The 19,131-nt window shown below is 40.7% G+C and overlaps 1 protein-coding gene across 1 annotated transcript in view; it reads right to left on the bottom strand.

The window, feature by feature from the left end:
- LOC138591548 (mucin-2-like) overlaps window positions 1-19,131 on the bottom strand; it is a 95,161-nt gene that overhangs the window by 12,027 nt on the left and 64,003 nt on the right. Inside the window, exons 31-40 of the mRNA XM_069662219.1 lie at window positions 13,914-14,085; window positions 12,876-13,114; window positions 12,577-12,757; window positions 11,849-12,077; window positions 7,468-7,631; window positions 7,310-7,379; window positions 5,682-5,803; window positions 5,575-5,606; window positions 5,321-5,489; window positions 1,324-1,419 (exon numbers count right to left, since the gene is read on the bottom strand). Coding sequence (XP_069518320.1) covers window positions 1,324-1,419; window positions 5,321-5,489; window positions 5,575-5,606; window positions 5,682-5,803; window positions 7,310-7,379; window positions 7,468-7,631; window positions 11,849-12,077; window positions 12,577-12,757; window positions 12,876-13,114; window positions 13,914-14,085 — 1,474 coding nt within the window. The remainder of the gene's footprint in view (window positions 1-1,323; window positions 1,420-5,320; window positions 5,490-5,574; window positions 5,607-5,681; window positions 5,804-7,309; window positions 7,380-7,467; window positions 7,632-11,848; window positions 12,078-12,576; window positions 12,758-12,875; window positions 13,115-13,913; window positions 14,086-19,131) is intronic.

A 19,131-nucleotide genomic window follows, 5' to 3' on the forward strand; every position in this document is an offset into this window, starting at 1 on the left:
CTCAAAAAGCCCAAGACCAATACTGTAATCTTGGAAGCTAATAGATTCCAAGGCAAACAAAGCACTATCCAAAACAGCATTTTATCAGTTAAAAAATATTGCCAGAACTAAAGGGTTTGTGTCCTAAAAAGACAAAGAGAGGCTCATCCATGCTCTTATCTCAAGTAGAGTTGATTAGTGTAACGCCGGGGACACATCGGATGCCAAAGCGCTGCGAAGCGCCGTGGAACGAAAATCGCGCACGACCCGGAGTACTTCCGTTCACACCAGACGCACATTTCTCCGCACAGGTCTACAAGCGCCTCTGCTCCTCAGCTGTCGTTTACTCACATTTGGACCTGTTTTTTCATCATGCTCTCTCTCTCTTGCTCTCTCTCTCTGTTTGCGTGTGTGTTTTGACACACCGCCCGCTCCCCCTATAGCCAGTCCACTTTGTGTCTCTCTCTTTCTTGTGTGTGTGTGTGCGTGTGTGTGTCTGTGCCTGTGTGTGTGTCTATGTCTGTGTGTCTGTGTCTGTGTGTATCTTCATCTCTCTCGCGCTCTGCTTAGATACTGACAAATATATAAAAGCACACAAATATAACATCGCATTTGTCAATCGCGGTGTTTTATTTTGAAAATTGTTTTAATTTTGAAAATTGACCGGATTCTCTCGTTGTTTCATGTGTGACTTCCTGCCAGGATTGACGCAATTGCTCGCGGCTCGCTCCAAAAATAGACCAGACGCCGAAACGACCGCTGCAGGGCGCGAGCCGGCCACGGAGGTGCGCGCCGCGTCGCGTCTGGTGTGAACGACACAATCGGTTAACATGGGCGCCTAAAGGAAAGTGGCTCCGCTTTGCGGCTATTCGTGGCGCTTCCGCGTCCGGTGTGTTCCCGGCGTAATGGTCTTCTAACCAGACTTCCTAAAAAGACCATGAAACAGCTGCAGCTAATTCAGAATGCTGCTGCTAGAACTCTGACAAGGTCTAAAAGAATGGAGTACATTACTCCGGTTTCTCTGCACAGGCTTCCAGTTAACTACAAAATAGATTTTTAAAGTGTTTCAGCTGGTTTACAGGTTACTGAATGGTATAGGCCTGTAATATAATTGTTTAAAATGATTCAACCAAACAGGAACCTTAAATCTGCTGCCACAGGTCAGCTAGTTCTGAGAGTCCTAATAGACATGGTGAAGCTGCTTGTAACTGGAACAAACTGCCATTAGGTAGATAAGATGTGCTCCAAACGCAGACATTTTTAAATCCAGGTAATTCTACAATACATATCATGCACAAGCAGATAATTCTCTGTTGACAGATGTACATTGTTTGAGTCACTTACCACACTTGTAGGATTGGCAGCAGGTGCCTTGTGAGATAGAGAGCTCGAAGCCCAGCGGGCAGGTCATTGGAGTCGGACACAGGGCTACGTCGCATTCTGTTGGGGGCAAAGGGATAGGAATCATGAGTTTGACTTGGAGGTTTACCTCAATTTGTACCACAACTTAGTAACTTACAATTACAAACTTAGAAAGCCAGGCTGTGTTAAAAAAAAAAGTGCTCTTACATATTACAATACAACAAGCCTGAGCGGCATTGCTCCAGCAGCAGGCGGTTAAAGGCCTCGCTCATCACCTAAGGGAAGGTAATCAGAGAGGCACATCCACTTCTTTTGACCAACATTAATCCTGAATGTCCTTGAACTGAACAGTTACCCTCTGGTAACAAACCCACTTCTCTCACATTTTACTACTGACCATTGTTCAAAGAATTCCCTTTTTTCCATAGGTTTCCCTTCAATACTTCCCTGAGGACATCTTCCTGTAGAACCCTGAAACCTGCTCAGTATTACATCACAATATCGGTTGAAATGACTGTATGACAGGGCTGTTACATCTGTCGACTGATTTAAAACCTCTGATGAATTACATATCTCGCTACAATTTAATTATACTAAAAACAATTAAAACCACCAGATGCTACAAGGTAGAAACACACATTCTTCAATCTGTGACATATCAACTACAGTGAAGCCTGGAGTCTCTGTTAACATGGAAGGACAGAGACTCAGCAGTCTCACGTGAACAAATCCACAGTTTGGTGCATCTGTGGATTTTATTTTAACTTCTGCTTAAACCGTTTTGTTGGGGAGCAAGATGGCGGAGTAAGGATGCCAGTGGTTTTGGTGTTCTTGAGTATTAAATGTTTATTAGTTAATTGAGCAGAGCCTCAAAAATAATACGAGTCTTCATCCTCTTCTGGGTCGTTAAGAATTCCATCAAAACGCAGACTGTCCACCTTAGAGTTTAATTGCTGCTCAAACGCCACTTTCATCCCATCCATTTTGCTTTTTAGGGACTTCAACTCCTGCAGCACGCTGTTCGAAAATGAAGAATCCCCGTCCTTTTGTTCCTTTAGTCTCGTACTTGGCCCATCATTCGACATTTTGACCAAGCTTGTTTTCCGAAACTTTAAATGTACCACACATTAATATAGAGGGATATACTTGGTCTGGCCACAACAAAAAAACTCATATAAAGGCTCCTAAAGGCTTGGGTGGTGTGATGGCAAATGAAATTTTCAGTTCATACAGGGTATGTTTAATTGATAAATCAGTAGATGATATAACGGGTTTACAGTTTAAGCATCCGGTGTCAGAGTATTGATTTATAATATTCTCCTGTTGTCTTCCTCCTGAAGGATCAGTATGGGCTGACTCCCAATGGCTGTATAATCACCTGCTGGTTCAGTTTTATATATTATTAGAAGCTGATGCTCTTTATGTATGTGGAGATTTGAACAGCCAAAAAGGGAAGCTGGAAGACTGCATTAGTGATACTGATGTGGGTGTCCCTCCCCAGAAGCTTGGATGATGTTGTACATAAACAGGGTGGAATGGTGGAATTTCTGAAGGACTCTAAATGTGTTTTGAATGGACGGATAACAGGAAATGATAACTTCAACTCAATATCTGTAAAAGGGAAAGCAGTTGTAGATTATATAATTACTCCTCATGATTGTTTAAAATCATGTATTGAGTTGAATATTCATACCCCAAAAGAGTTAATTGAGAGTGGAAGCATTAGTTGCCTCAACCTGCTAGGTGATCAGTGTAAAGCACCTGATCACTCCATGTTGTTTTTGAAAAATGAGAAACTGATTTTGGGCCATTGTTTTCTGGAAGTATCTGCCCAGACGAGTGGGATGATTGTTTTCTTGCAAGGGTAGTTGATGTTGAAAATAATAAGGAGGCTAATATACAGCAAGATTCCTATCCCCCCAATCAATGCTTAAATTATCTTATTACTGGAGAGGAAGTAAAAAGGGCTATTGAAGGACTTAAACTACGAAAAGCAACCGGTCTTGATAATCTACCAAATGAATTATTGAAACTCCCGTGTGTATTTGATATGTTATGTAACCTCATTTCTTTTTGCTTTGAGTACAGCCATTGTCTTGTTATTTGGAAACTCTTGGTTTGTTGGCAGATGAACAGAATGGCTTTAGGAAGAAAAGAGCTTGTATTGATCATATATATTCTTTATCTACGATATTGCATCCAAGAAAGGAGATCTATTTTTACTTGTTTTATAGATTTTCAGAAAATCTTTGACTGTATTAACCACAAATTTCTCAGTTTCAAATTGTTAAAATCTGGTATTGATGGTGATGATGATATTTTATAACTCTTTAAAAGCTTTCTACCAAACCCCAGTTGCGTGTGTTCAGGTAAATGATTATAGAACAGGCTGGTTCCCCACCCCCACACAGGGGGACATGCTCTCTCTTATGCTATCTTAAATTTACATAAATCATTAAAAAATGCAAATTAAGCAAGCATCCATTGGTGTCAGACTAGGTGAATTCTAAGTTGCCACGCTATGATATAGTCCTCCTTGCTGAGACTGAAGATGACCTTCAGAATTAGCTGAATATTGTGTACTGATGGTGCAATAAATGGAGATTAAAGATAAACTGAGATAAAACTCAGGTTATGCATTTCAGGAAGAAGGGTTACAGACTGAGTTTAGATTTTGTTTTGGCACAGCACCTCCTGCATACACAAAAAAAGTACAAATACCTAGACTTACTGTCAATGACCACCTTACATTTGAAGAGGGAAAACGCACTGGGAGCTTTCCTTAACAAGGTAAAGTTATGTAAGGATCTTGGTTATAAAACCTACACACAGCTTTATAATTCTTGTGTTTGTCCCATTCTAGATAATGGTGCAGGGGTCTGGGGTTACCGTAAGCAAACCAAGTGTGACATGTTCAGAGCAGAGCTGTGTGCTGTTTTCTGGGTGTGCATAAAAATGCACCAAAACATGCGATTTATGGTCACATGCGCTGGGAACCATGTGAGGTGTGGCATAAGGGTGACATGTTGGGACTGTGTAACAGATTGATTAACATCCCAGATAACAGACTAACTAAGATCATCTTTCTCTGGCATCTCTCGAATAACTATCCTTGGGCCAGGGAGCTTTAAAAAATATTTAACCAAGCAGGTCCCCCATATATATACAGAAACAAATTATCATGTAGTCGGTCAAATTAAAACAATACTATTTGGTCTGAAGAAGTCTTATATAAACCAATGTTAAGGACATATTGTTTGATTGTGTTAATTTTTCTCAATTGGCTTTTTTCTCAATTTTTGATTGGGTGGGCAAGACACACATTTCGGTGGGCTGAGCCCGCTCCTGCGACAGCTGCTGACAGCCCCGACACAGTGAAGCAGTTTCTCACAAAAAAGTAAGTGAGAATACTTTAACAATAAAGCAAAACCATGCAACATGTAACTTGACATAATCAGGATAGTGATGTCTGATTTGACATTTAGATTTTTTCAGTGTAAACATTTGTAAACAAACATGGTGGGTCTCAAGTGAAGTGAAGCCTCAGCATCCACACCCTAGAAATGTTTCCTTAATTTCGGAAAGCTTATAGGTAGCTTTTAAGCTAACTGCAAAGAAAGGCCTCAAGTTATCTCACCTCACCACCAAAATAGAAACTAATGGAAGGGTTTACAGATCCCATGCTGATTTTTCTATGTTAAATCCAAAGTTATGTTGTAGTCTCTGAAAAATTAGTCCAGATATGTTTTTTTTAAAGCTTTGCTGCGTTTGACTGCCTTCAGAGTTCTAGTAGTAGTCATATCCAGTCTGTTGCATCCATTCAGTACGGACCAGGAGGCACCCAACACTGTGACAAACTGCACAACAACAAGGCAAACTGTGGACGTCTCACTTGCCAGTTTGGGAATGTTGATGATTCAGTACAGTCAGTAAAAGAAGGTGAAATAAGCAAATCTACTTCTACAAAACTACAACTGACCACATGAACGTGTTGAGCAGCAGCCGTCCGTCTTGGTAACCAGTTTCTGGCCAGGCTCGCTGCAGTCAGGGATCATTACTGTTGCACAGGGAACAGACTGACACTGGACGCTCATGGAGTCCTTGTCACACTCACAGATGTCGCAGCCACTTTTCCATGTTTCACCAGGCTGGTTAAGAGAAATAAAAACAGTTCAGACACACAGCTAAGCTTTGCTTGTGTACATAAATGTATGTTTGTGGCAGAGTTCTCACCATTTTTGGTTTTCCATCAGGTCCAACACAGTCTGAAATTCAAACAGAAACAAATGTTTGTGGAATTGTAGATGTGCAATTTGATTATCTATGGAATTTTTTCTTACCACAAGAGGAGACACAATCTTGATAGACTTGGTTGAATAAGGTGGTACCAGGGGGACAGAAGCAACCCTCCTTAGTGCCGTTAGAAGATGATATATCTCCTGTGTTGAACTTCTTGTTGTATCTGATGTCACAAATTAAATGAATAAATGTTTATTTGTGTCCAATATTCAGTAATCAAAGCTAACTTCTGAGAAATGTGTACCTCATCTAGACAAGTGGCGTCTGTTATTTATTTTTTACAATGAATGATTACTCCATAATACACTAAATGATGTGTAAATATGCTCATTTCAGTGACTGCAATAGTTCACGAGTGTAGAATTCAACATTCTGTCAGAACTTTGTGTTTTTTTTTTTGGATAAAATTCTCGAGCTCACCACATTACATCCACCATGACTTCAACATTTAATTTTACTCTATAATAAGATTGGAGATTTATTCAACAAGAAACTTCGATGCACTGTAGGCTTAACCCTCCTGTCGTGTTCGTTTCTGCCCCCTTACTTTGGTGTTCCCAGTCAAATCTATTTTAACTGCTCTTACATGAACACAAAAACCATTAATCGTCACCAAACACCTTTTTAAGCTGTAAACAATGTCTCAGGCTAGTGTTTAACATGAATAACTGCAGTGAATTTACAAAGAATAGACATTGAAAATGTATTCCAAAATCCATCGATGTTGTCTTCCATTTCTGGGACATCCTCCTCTATCTCTGGTTCAACTTCAATCTCCTCTTCATCTGGTTCAAAAACTGTTCAGTCTGAAATGTGTGGTTCATGTGGGGGGATGTGTGGCGGTCATTTTTGACCAGGAACACCACAAAGTCAATAAAACTACTCAAAATTCAATAAAAGTGGTGATCAGCAATTTTATATGTTCAGATGACGAGTGTGGAGGATATCATAAGACCTTGAGGCAATCAAATGTAAAACACAATATTTATGATTGATGAAAGTTGTAAAACAGTCAGATTTGACCCGAATACGACAGGAGGGTTAACCTTTGATAGATGTCGATTCAGCAAAAAAATACTAGGGATACAATTTTAACATTTAGAGTTTTGGAAGAAACAGTCAGCCTCTGGAGATCTACATCTACAAGAATTTGAAAGTTCAATGTCAATAGAGCTACATTTTGGTACAAGTTGCTAAATCGTAGCACAAAATACAGATTTGTTATACATTTTTGAAGTTTTCAGTTGGTTGCTTCAGCAAAGACAGGTTGACAAAGAACTGGACCTGTGTGCAAACTTTCATTTACTTTCAGGGGGAGCAAATGTAACTGGCAATGACTGTGACTATGGATCACTACATCTGTTGTTTGTTTTTCTCATTGTTTCATTGTTTGTGAAATTGTCTGAATATGATAACCATTTTTAATTGAGTGTTTTTCAGGTTAATGTCTGTTTATTTTTCCTTTCCTCTTTGGAATTTTATTTAGAACCCAGATGATGGAAAACTAATAAGAGGGTGGGGGGGTCATTGTCACATTCATGTCGTGCCTCTTCAAACATTTAGGTTTTTGTTTGAAAGAATTAAATTGAAAGCAGGCAGGTGGTGTTTAAACATTTAGAAAAACATACAGATAAACAAGATCACACTTTTTACACAACATGTTCTTTACCCGTCATTGCATGTAGACTCTACTGACGGGCCACAGGCCTTGTACACTTTGTTGCTTGGACACTTGTGCTCTGTAAGATGGAAATATATTTATATACACATCTTTGAACACTCCATGGAACAACTGTGGGCTTTTACACTTAGGAATACATATCTTACCACACTGCCCATTGGTAGCATTCCTCCAGTCAATACAGACGCCTTCTTTAGCGCACTCAGCAGCATAGGTCTCCAGGCTGGTGCAGGTAGTGTTGCAATTGTCAGATCGACAGGAATTAAAAAATGGGCCCGGGGGTACGACTGACAAGCACGGTTCAAATACACTGAAAGGGCACACACAAGCAAGAACACTTTGTCAGAAAAAGTGATCATAGCAATAAAATACAGTTTTCAGTTCAGTTTGTGTTTAAGTTTGATGATTGAGTTCTACAGCGTAAGTTTTACAATCACTTCTTAGAATGATAATAATACTAATAACTTTATTTATATAGCATCAAAAACAAGTTGTGTTGTGTGCTTTACAATTCAAAGAAGGCACATACAATCAAGCAAAAAACAAATATGAACTAGTGCTGCAAGCAGCATTGAACGGGCCCTCGCACCAGCGACGCAGACACCGGGGCGTGTCGCAGTCGCAGAGCAACTTGCAGCCACGGTTTCGGTGTAATGTTCTGCATGGGCTGTATATTTAAAAAATTGTAGGGGACGCCAGTGAGCCATTTAGCCACGCCCACTAACAAAACCTATACAGACCTTCCCATTACCCCACTGGGGACATGTTTACCGATTATCAGGGCTGTATCAGTATTGTAAGCCCCTGAAAAAAGTACTTCCTGTTACTGGGGAACAATGCGACGCCACGGCAACAATGTGGGACGTGGAGTTATGAGTTTTAAAACGGAGCGTAATCCAGGTCTTAGGTCCCTACTGAGACACATATGAGGAGGATATGTTTTACTGTCTTGGAATAGTAGCTCGTAGCGTAAAACATTAAATTTCCTGTTATTTCCTGTCGCCAGTAGTCGGCGCTAGGAGTATCAGTGAATAATGGCATATCAACATGTTCAGGCCGGGAGCCTTATTAAGCATGGAAAGTCTGGGTCACATTGGAACATGCACGGTCGAGTTAAAGGCCACTTCCTGTTCACTTCCTGGTTCGAAATTCGTCATGTAACTTTGAGCCCCGAAAAAGGCCACTCCCCCTTCGAAAAACGTAAAGCCTTTGATAACTTTTAATCCTCAATGTCTTGTCAGTACACTGACCGAATGTGAAGTCGATTGGATCAAGTCTCTAGGAGGAGTTCGTCAAAGTATCAACCCATACAATAGGGTCCTCGCACCCGTTGGTGCTCGGGCCCTAATAATCCCTACAGTTACAATAGGGTCCTCGCACCCGTTGGTGCCTGGGCCCTAATAATAGTAATAATCCTTACAGATACAATAGGGTCCTCGCACCCGTTGGTGCTCGGGCCCTAATAATAATCCCTACAGTTACAATAGGGTCCTCGCACCCGTTGGTGCTCGGGCCCTAATAATAATAATAATTCCTTCAATTTCAAGAGGTCCTCGCACCGCCTTCGGTGCTTAGGCCCTAATAATCCTTACAATTACAATAGGGTCCTCGCACCCGTTGGTGCTCGGGCCCTAATAATAATTATCCTTACAATTACAATAGAGTCCTCGTACCCGTTGGTGCTCGGGCCCTTAAAAGTAAAACAAAGCAAACAGTTAGGAAAAAGCCAGATGATAAGAGTGAGTTTTAAGAAGAGATTTAAAAGATGAAACTAAGCTTGCCTGCCTGAGATATTCAGACAGAGAGTTCCACAGCTGGGGAACTGCAAAGGCTTGGTCACCTTTTGTGACTAGTCGAGATTTAGGAACCTCTAGCAGGGCCCTGCCAGAAGATCTCAGGCAGCGGCCATAAGGGCTCATAAGGAGTTAGCAGCTCACAGATGTAGGCTGGAGCTTGACCACTTAAAGATTTAAAACCAAGCAATAAAATCTTAAAATCAATTCACAGGTTGCCAGTGAAGGGCAGCAAGGACTGGTGTGATGTGGTCACTTCTCTTGGTGTTGGTTAAAATCCTGGCTGCAGCATTTTGAATTAATTGCAATCTTTGGATGTTGCGCTTGCTGATACCGGAATAAAGTGCATTACTACGCAGGATTTACCCCAGGGGTAGTATGTAAACAGTGAAAAGGAGGGGACCCAAAGTAGACCCCTGAGGAACCCCACAAGAGAGAGGAGCACAAGATGAAAAGTCAGATGTTAATGGACTGTACTTTTCTGTCATCTTTGCGACCACTCAAAGCTGCTTTTACACTACATGTCACATTCACACACACATTCATACACTGGTGGCAGAGGCTGCTACGTAAAGTGCCCATCTGTCAATCAGTTATCACATTCATGCCACCATTCATGCCACCTGGAGCAATTTGGGGTTCAGTGTCTTGCCCAAGGACACTTCGACATGTAGCCTGAGGGAGCTGGGGATTGAACCGCCAAGCTTCCGATTAGAGGACGGCCGACTCTACCACTGAGCCACAGCCGCCCCTAGGCGGCTCCAAGCATAACAGAAAAAGACCTGTTCAACAAATATGAAATCAACCAGTCCAGTGCCACATCACTGACGCCAACACTGTACCTCAGATGGCTGATTAAGACATTGTGGTCCACTGTATCAAAGGCTGAGCTGAGGTCAAGGAGAATTAAAATAGAGTACCGGCCAGAGTCAGCTGCAAGCAGTAGATCATTAGAGACCTTGACCAGAGCAGTTTCAGTGCTATGTTGGGACTGGAACCCAGATTAGAATTTTTTCTAAAATCTTAGATAAAAATAGCAGCTTGGAGATGGGTCTAAAATTACTTACAGGGGGCTTAAGAGAGGGTTTTCTTTAAAAGGGGATAAACTATGGCATGTTTAAAATAAGAGGGGAAATCTCCAGACGACAGAGAGCGGTTAATAATAATTAAAATGTCTGGACCACAGCTTTTAAAAAACAGCTTTTAGAAACCAAGTATGAATGCAATCTGAATGGCAGGTGAATGACTTAGAAAGTGCAACAGTATGTTCTAGGTTTGCCAGAGATATTTCACTGAAATGGTTAAGCAATGCAGGAGGACGAGAGTTAGAATTAAGCTCCCTCATAATCACAAGATCAAGAGTGTCCCCTTTGTCATTACTGGGGTGTTTGACATGTTTTGTCAAGTTAAAAGAATCTAAAAGTTTAATAAAACCAGAAGCAAACACAGGATGAGGGGTAATATGGCTAAAATCTTCACCTGAGTTAAAACATTACGATAAAAACATTCAGGGTCTAAAAGTGTGGACATAAAATCTGGCCTGGAACTGGATAAAATGAGCTCCATCAGACAGAGAGAAACGCCGACGCATTTCCACTGTAGTCTCGATGAACTGTTGAACAGTCTATGGTTTTTAAGCTCACAGTCGGGAGACGTACAGAACATTGTCATAAGTTGACATGTTGGGCTGCATCAGGGTTATGGAAGGTCCAAAAAGTTTCTATTAACCATCAAGTCAACCTGTTTCACATCTAAAACTATGCATGTAACTTTCAGGAAATATAGCAATGTGCAATACTTTATGCCTATGTTCTGTAACTACAATGCTTTTCAACTGTTCTCTTTTTTGATTGATTTTAATTGTGTATAACTATTAAACAACTCTACTTAAGAAATTATCATGAATTTAGATTTAAATTCCGAGGCCCGGCAGCCTCGGAAGCTAATGACCAGCCTACCCAGCTAGCAGGAAACATCGGCGAACATTACCTTCAAGTTATTATTACGTTTGAAAGAAAATGGTTTAATCTAACATTCAAAGAACTTTATAAGGATGTTTATCATTTCAAATAAAGTTCTTGTCACGATAAAACTAACTAAGACAAAACGTTTTAACGTCAACATTCTAAAGATATTTTCAGGATGTTATTGAGGCATGGGATGTCAGAACGCCTTTTATAAAACATTTGCTGAATGTTACATAAAAACAAAGGTAGAACATGCTGACTGCAACATTCAAATGATGTTTTCACGATGTTAGTACGGCCTGAACTATCAAAATGTGATCTCTAAAATGTTCCTGAAATGTGATTTGAACATTCTCACTGCAACTTTCTGAAGATGTTTTCAGAGAACATTCTCCTACTATTAAAAACATTGTATGTAACATTCTCTGAGAGTTCTTACAACAAAATTTTCTAGTTGGGTAGGCAGTAGCCGATCCAATGGGTTGCTATATTAGACACATAACTTGCCGCCCAGGTTGAATGAATAGGCGGCTTCTCATTTACCACTGCTGGCATGTCAGTTACCAGAGCCTCCTTCGGCCTCTCAATAGTCCTAATTTTGTCCTTTATCCTGCACCACTCACTTTGCATCAAGTCTACGTCTGTTGAGGCATTGAGAATATCCTGAAATAATTTTAGGTCTATGAACTACTTATACACAATGCATCAGATGTCTCCTAATCCACAGCAAATAGTGCAGCAGCCAAAGAGGATGTGTCTCCCCTTACCTGCTAATTAGGAGTTCACAGATGGGTGGTGAGCAAACAGGTGCTGTTGTTGTTTGTGCAGTGGTCTCGGTTGATGTTGATGTTGTTGTTATTGTCGTTGTTGGTGGGGGGGTTGTGGAGGGAGCACAGGTATTATTTGGGAGAAGCCAGTGTTCTGCAGTGGTTGGGCAGCTTCCTATCATGCCGTTGGGAGAACGGCAGTCGTTGTCCTGGGAGTTGTCACAGGTCCCTGGAAAATGAGAAGTAAAAAGTGTCCTGGAAAACTTCTCATGTTATATTGTGCTTTACGAATTAAAAAAAGACACAAAAATTGTCTTGAAAACCCAGAAACAACAAAATCATTCTCTAATTTTACTAATGACTACATTCGCTTAACATAAGTCTTCGGTGGCTTATTTAATATGGCAGCAATTGAAGCTGGACAATGTGGCTCGTTGTGAAGAAAACTTGGCCCTACGCATGCACATCCTCATGAACACGTGGCTCTAATTGGTCTGAAAGTAAATAGATAAAGTAAAGAAGAAGTTTTAATGTGAAAATGTGAAAATTAAATGTCAGATGTGTTACTTTGTGAAATCTGGGGCTTATCCTAACTGCAAGCTGGTTGTGTCAGTGGCGGGTCAGTAGGTCAATGGGAAAGCACTGACATCTTTTTCACCCCATTATTTCTTACATTACTGAAAAGGCTTAGAATAAGAAACAGCAGCATGTCTGTTGTGGAAACTCACCGCACTGTCCCTCAGTGTTCCCACTGAAGAGGGAATAGGGAAGGTAAATGCTGAATGAGTTGGTCCTATAGATAATTTCTGCATTGATCGCAAGTATTGTTAATGAAATCTCCATATCTGTGCTAGTGAGGAGCAGGCCAGACTTGATGTAGGCAGGATAGATACGTTTTTTTATAAACACCTGTAGGAAGGAAGAGAAAAGACAAAGAAGACATTCCTATGAGTAATCTATCAGTCTGAAAATTATTTATGAAGTGACATACTGACACTTATAACATACAATTTAAAATGTTGCTTACCACATTGCCGAAATACTTCAACTGAGTAAAAACAATCTTGTAGGATTGGAACAAAACAATGACAGTCTGGGGACAGAATGTGCTATCTGAAGGATCACACTCTTGATTATCCAATATAATAGTCAGGTTGTAATTATTTATAATCTCTTTGACCAGGTAGAACTTGCAGTACTGCTGAAAATCGTACGTTTTTCCATCCAACGTGCTGTAGTGCTTTTTATTCCAGACAGTGCATACACCTGCAGGATGAGAAAAACCATGGAGGGAAATGGAGAGTAAACACTGAAACAAGTAGAGAGCATAATTACTTCCACCAAGGCTACTTCAATATACCTTTAGTAGTTAGCTGTAGTTAGCAGTAAGCTGCTTTAGTAGCTACTGCTTCCTGCTATTGGTTGGTGGGTTATTACATGCAAGACCTTATCGACAGAAATCAGCAATAAAATGTGGGAGGCAATGTGTTATCAAATGTACGTAAGATACACTTCTGACTCTCATTGACTCCGCAAAGCATTATGGCATTTTGCATATTTCTATGTGGATTCTAAAAGCAAATGAAACATTTTCTAACATTTTGTATTATAACAATTAGAAATGTACATAGGAAAAAGGAATGCGCTCCATTGGTAGATGTACTAGCACAGTTACATTTACTAGAGCTATTACACCTACGAATCGGGCAGATGTGACACATTCTACCCTAGACACTTGCTGTATTTATCAAATTGACACAAGAATGCATGTCATTTAAGCTGGCTGTATTGAAAGAAAACATGCAGTTGAGGCCATAAACTCACAAGGAAAATGTTCACTGAGGTGAAGTAGGCTCATTTGCTTATAGGCATATATACAATTGGACAACTTTTTGCAACAAGTGGAGTTGCACCTTGCTGGTCCATAAAATGGATTTTATAGCCAGGAGGCTTTCCACTTCAATACTGCAGTCTGTGCTCTAGACAGCTGTCTCAGCATAAGAAGATCCTCGCTGCATATAAAAGTAGTGGTAAACTCTGTTGCAATGTTACATTTTCAACTTACATTCACATTCATAGTGGAAGCAGCATCCATTTTCATCATAGACCTTAACAGTGGGGCGTCCATTGGTACATATGAGTTCTTGTACTTCGGGACAGGAATGAACTTTCTTTGTAACCTTGCCATCAATGCAGATAGCATGGGTGCAGTTATCAATCATCCAGGACTCTCCATGCTGGATAGGGGTTGAGCAGTAAGCAATAAGTTATGTAAGAGGAAAATATGAAGTCTTAAAGAATAAATTGTAATTCATTTTTTTCAAGATGCAGGGCTCTATCTTCTCTGTGCACAATATTTTGTCATTTTATTTTATGATCTATTCTATAATCTGAAGTTAAATGTAACCATATTGACATGTGGTCTGGTTTTCTACATGTTGATTTTTTCAGTTCTGAATTATTACGTTTTAATAGTAACATATTACAACATGTCAAATTTGGTTGGATAGTACATATTTTACTGGTTTATATGCAAAAATAACATCTGACAATCTAGGTACAATAAAGTCACCTAATAAATCTTCATGGTGTCACATAAATATGATCCTGGTAATGACACACTCATTAAGTTGGACTTATAAAATAAATGATTTGTTTCTTGGTGGACCACTTAGAAATTTGTCTTAAACTATCACACAAAGATAGCCTTCATAACCGCACATCTGTGGCTCAGTGGTAGAGTTGGTCGTCTTTCAATTGGAAGGTCGGAGGTTCGAGCCCTAGCTCCCTCAGGATACATGTCGCAGTGTCCTTGGGCAAGACACTGAATCCCAAATTGCTCCTGGTGGCATAGTCAACGGGTATGAATGTGATAACTGATTGACAGTTGGGCACTTTACGTAGCAGCCTCTGCCACCAGTGTATGAATGTGTGTGTGAATGGGTGAATGTGACATGTAGCGTAAAAGCAGCTTTGAGTGGTCGACAAGACTAGAAAAGAGCGATATAAGTACAGTCGATTTACCATTGACATCTGTTTTTTTACAAAGTAAAGTTATGAGGCTAAGTAAAGTATTTTGGCAAAACTCTTGGATCTTAGTTGTTTCGCTGACACAATGCAGCTCTTGGTATACAATTATTAATGTCTTTTGGAAACATAATTACATATAAAAAAACCCCACCTATGATCTATTTTTTTACCTGTCTTGTTTGATTCATATAGATGCAGGGCTTTGATGGAGTTGTTGGTACAGTGGTGGTACCAGGGGTTGTGGTAGGTATTGGTGTTGTGGGACATGGATGTGGAAGTGTTTCAATTTTACAAGAGTCATTGCAATATGCATCAAAACACCATCCATGACCATCAGTGACATTGTACACCCTTTCCCCTGTGAAAAACAATTGAGATAAAAATTTAGTGCAGAAAATTGAAGGGTTACTAATTCAAAAAACAAACCATAACAAAGAGACTTATTGGGTGGTCATAACGAGAATAGCCCTGCATTAAAAATAATCAATAGGTGCTGCGTTAAATATTGATGGCTCAGGAAAGCTGGACTTCTGTTCTGTTTTGTAACTTAACTTAACTTAACTTAAAGTTGTAATCTCGATGATAAACGGTAATTGTGGGGGCATACTTTCCAGATATCCAGACAGTGTTACATGTGTGACATTCACGGTTGGCCCTGGTTGTAACTCTTGATATTCCTGGCTGATGGTCACTTCCCTTTTTAGACTGTTTGCCTTCAAGTGAGCGTCAAATTTATTCATTTTTCTCACTTATTTTTGAAGTTGTATCTGTAGTCATTGATCTTTTCTTTGTTTGTTCAGCCATAGTAGATTACTGTTTACTCGCAACACTTGCAGAGACTCTCTCTAGCAGACCAACCACTGCTGGGTGATGGAAAATGCGTCACCCAGCAGTGGTAACTGGACGCCACTTGTGAGTTTTTTCCGCAAAAGTTGCACCACAGACCGAGTCCATAATAATACTTTGTAGCACATAGTTGTTACGTGGTTGTGTGACTGGCCTTATTGTCAATGATTGGTGATATGCATGCAAGGCTTTTATATCCTCGCTGATTGCCATGGCTTGCGTCAATGAAATGTTGAATTTTACATATTGATTCAAGACTTCAGCATAACGCTGGAGTACTAGGGGGGACCTACGATTGCCACTGGGTATTTTGCACATTGATACTACATATATGTGAATACAAGCCTTTAATTAAACTAATGTTTGGCCCAAAAAGCATGAAGCAGACCGTCATAATCACAAGTTGTAATCTAACACTTTTTTGAGGTGTAAAAATATTTAAATGTTAAGATAATAAGTGAGTCATGACAATCAATAAAAGTGAAGTTAGTATATCACTTGAGGATCCAAAAAAGTAACAAATGATCAAGTAAAATATAATCAGTGAGTTTGATAAACTGGTGTTAATAGCCATTAAGAGGTATATTTAAAATAAAAATGGAAGATCACCCACCAGGATAATATGATGTTCCATTGACAATGCAGACACATAATGTCGTAGTTGTTGTATGCAGTGATATTGTTGAAACCTCTGTGGATCCAGTTCCAACAGTAGTGATTGCACCAGTTGTGTAAACAGTTGTGCTTCCTGGAAGAGTCGTTGTCAATGGGCTTATAGAAGTTGGAGTGGATGTTTTACTTAAAGTTGTAGACACAATAGTTGTGTTTACAACAATAGGTTTTGAAATGGTTGTTTGTGGCTTTTCAGTGATGACTGTGTGTTTTGTTGTGGTTCCTGTAGTTGTTGATGTACCAGTTGTGGTAGAAGTTGTAACTGGGCCAGTGGTGGATTCTGGAAGTGTTGTTGTGGTTCCTTTAGTAGTCGTAGTTGTTGGTGTTGGTGTAGTTGTTGTGGTTGTACCAGTTGTGGTAGATGTTATTGGACCAGTGGTGGATTCTGTAGGTGGTGTTGTTGTGGTTACTTTAGTAGGAGTAGGGGTAATTGTTGGTGTTGTTGTTGGTGGTGTAGTTGTAGCAGTTGTGGTTGACGTTGTAACTGGGCCAGTGGTGGATTCTGTAGGTGGTGTTGTAGTGGTCCCTTTAGTAGTAGTAGTAGTTGGTGGTGGTGGTGTAGTTGTTGTGGTTGGACCAGTTGTGGTAGATGTTGTAACTGGGCCAGTGGTGGATTCTGTAGGTGTTGTTGTTGTGGTTTCTTTAGTAGTAGTAGTAGTTGGTGGTGGTGTAGTTGTGGTTCCTTTAGTAGTAGTAGTAGTTGGTGGTGTTGGTGTAGTTGTTGTGGTTGGACCAGTTGTGGTAGATGTTGTAACTGGGCCAGTGGTGGATTCTGTAGGCGTTGTTGTTGTGGTTTCTTTAGTAGTAGTAGTAGTTGGTGGTGTTGTAGTTTCTTTAGTAGTAGTAGTAGTAGTAGTAGTTGGTGGTGGTGGTGTTGTTGTTTCTTTAGAAGTAGTACTTGGTGTTGGTGGTGTAGTTGTGGTTCCTTTAGTAGTAGCAGTAGTAGTAGTAGTAGTTGGTGTTGGTGGTGGTGGTGCTGTTGTTGTTGTGGTTGGACCACTTGTGGTAGATGTTGTAACTGGGCCAGTGGTGGATTCTGTAGGTGGTGTTGTAGTGGTCCCTTTAGTAGTAGTAGTAGTTGGTGGTGGTGGTGTTGTTGTTGTGGTTGGACCACTAGTGGTAGATGTTGTAACTGGGCCAGTGGTGGATTCTGTAGGTGGTGTTGATGTGGTTTCTTTAGTAGTAGTAGTAGTAGTGGTCGGTGTTGGTGGTGTAGTTGTGGTTCCTTTAGTAGTAGTAGTAGTAGTAGTTGGTGGTGGTGGTGTAGTTGTTGTGGTTGGACCAGTTGTGGTAGATGTTGTAACTGGGCCAGTGGTGGATTCTGTAGGTGGTGTTGTAGTGGTCCCTTTAGTAGTAGTAGTAGTAGTTGGTGGTGGTGGTGGTGGTGTTGTGTTTTCTTTAGTAGTAGTAGTTGGTGTTGGTGGTGTAGTTGTGGTTCCTTTAGTAGTAGTAGTAGTAGTAGTAGTAGTTGGTGGTGGTGCTGTTGTTGTTGTGGTTGGACCAGTTGTGGTAGATGTTGTAACTTGGCCAGTGGTGGATTCTGTAGGTGGTGTTGTAGTGGTCCCTTTAGTAGTAGTAGTAGTAGTAGTTGGTGGTGGTGGTGTAGTTGTTGTGGTTGGACCAGTTGTGGTAGATGTTGTAACTGGGCCAGTGGTGGATTCTGTAGGTGGGGTTGTAGTGGTCCCTTTAGTAGTAGTAGCAGTAGTAGTAGTTGGTGGTGGTGGTGTAGTTGTTGTTGTTGGACCACTTGTGGTAGATGTTGTAACTGGGCCAGTGGTGGATTCTGTAGGTGGTGTTGTAGTGGTCCCTTTAGTAGTAGTAGTAGTAGTTGGTGGTGGTGGTGTAGTTGTTGTGGTTGGACCACTTGTGGTAGATGTTGTAACTTGGCCAGTGGTGGATTCTGTAGGTGGTGTTGTAGTGGTCCCTTTAGTAGTAGTAGTAGTAGTTGGTGTTGATGGTGTAGTTGTGGTTCCTTTAGTAGTAGTAGTAGTAGTAGTAGTTGGTGGTGGTGCTGTTGTTGTTGTGGTTGGACCACTTGTGGTAGATGTTGTAACTGGGCCAGTGGTGGATTCTGTAGGTGGTGTTGTAGTGGTCCCTTTAGTAGTAGTAGTAGTTGGTGGTGGTGGTGTAGTTGTTGTGGTTGGACCAGTTGTGGTAGATGTTGTAACTGGGCCAGTGGTGGATTCTGTAGGTGGTGTTGTTGTGGTTTCTTTAGTAGTAGTAGTAGTAGTTGGTGGTGTTGTTGTTGTTGTTGTTGTTTCTTTAGAAGTAGTAGTAGTAGTAGTTGGTGGTGGTGGTGTAGTTGTTGTGGTTGGACCAGTTGTGGTAGATGTTGTAACTGGGCCAGTGGTGGATTCTGTAGGTGGTGTTGTAGTGGTCCCTTTAGTAGTAGTAGTAGTAGTAGTTGGTGGTGGTGGTGTAGTTGTTGTGGTTGGACCACTTGTGGTAGATGTTGTAACTGGGCCAGTGGTGGATTCTGTAGGTGGTGTTGTAGTGGTCCCTTTAGTAGTAGTAGTAGTAGTTGGTGGTGGTGGTGTAGTTGTTGTGGTTGGACCACTTGTGGTAGATGTTGTAACTGGGCCAGTGGTGGATTCTGTAGGTGGTGTTGTTGTGGTTTCTTTAGTAGTAGTAGTAGTAGTAGTAGTTGGTGGTGGTGGTGTAGTTGTTGTGGTTGGACCACTTGTGGTAGATGTTGTAACTGGGCCAGTGGTGGATTCTGTAGGTGGTGTTGTAGT

Source organism: Semicossyphus pulcher, unplaced genomic scaffold, assembly GCF_022749685.1.
Source record: "Semicossyphus pulcher isolate SPU_LCO1_2020_fin unplaced genomic scaffold, fSemPul1.0.p SCAF_1, whole genome shotgun sequence".
NCBI classification, from domain to species: Eukaryota; Metazoa; Chordata; class Actinopteri; order Labriformes; family Labridae; genus Semicossyphus; species Semicossyphus pulcher.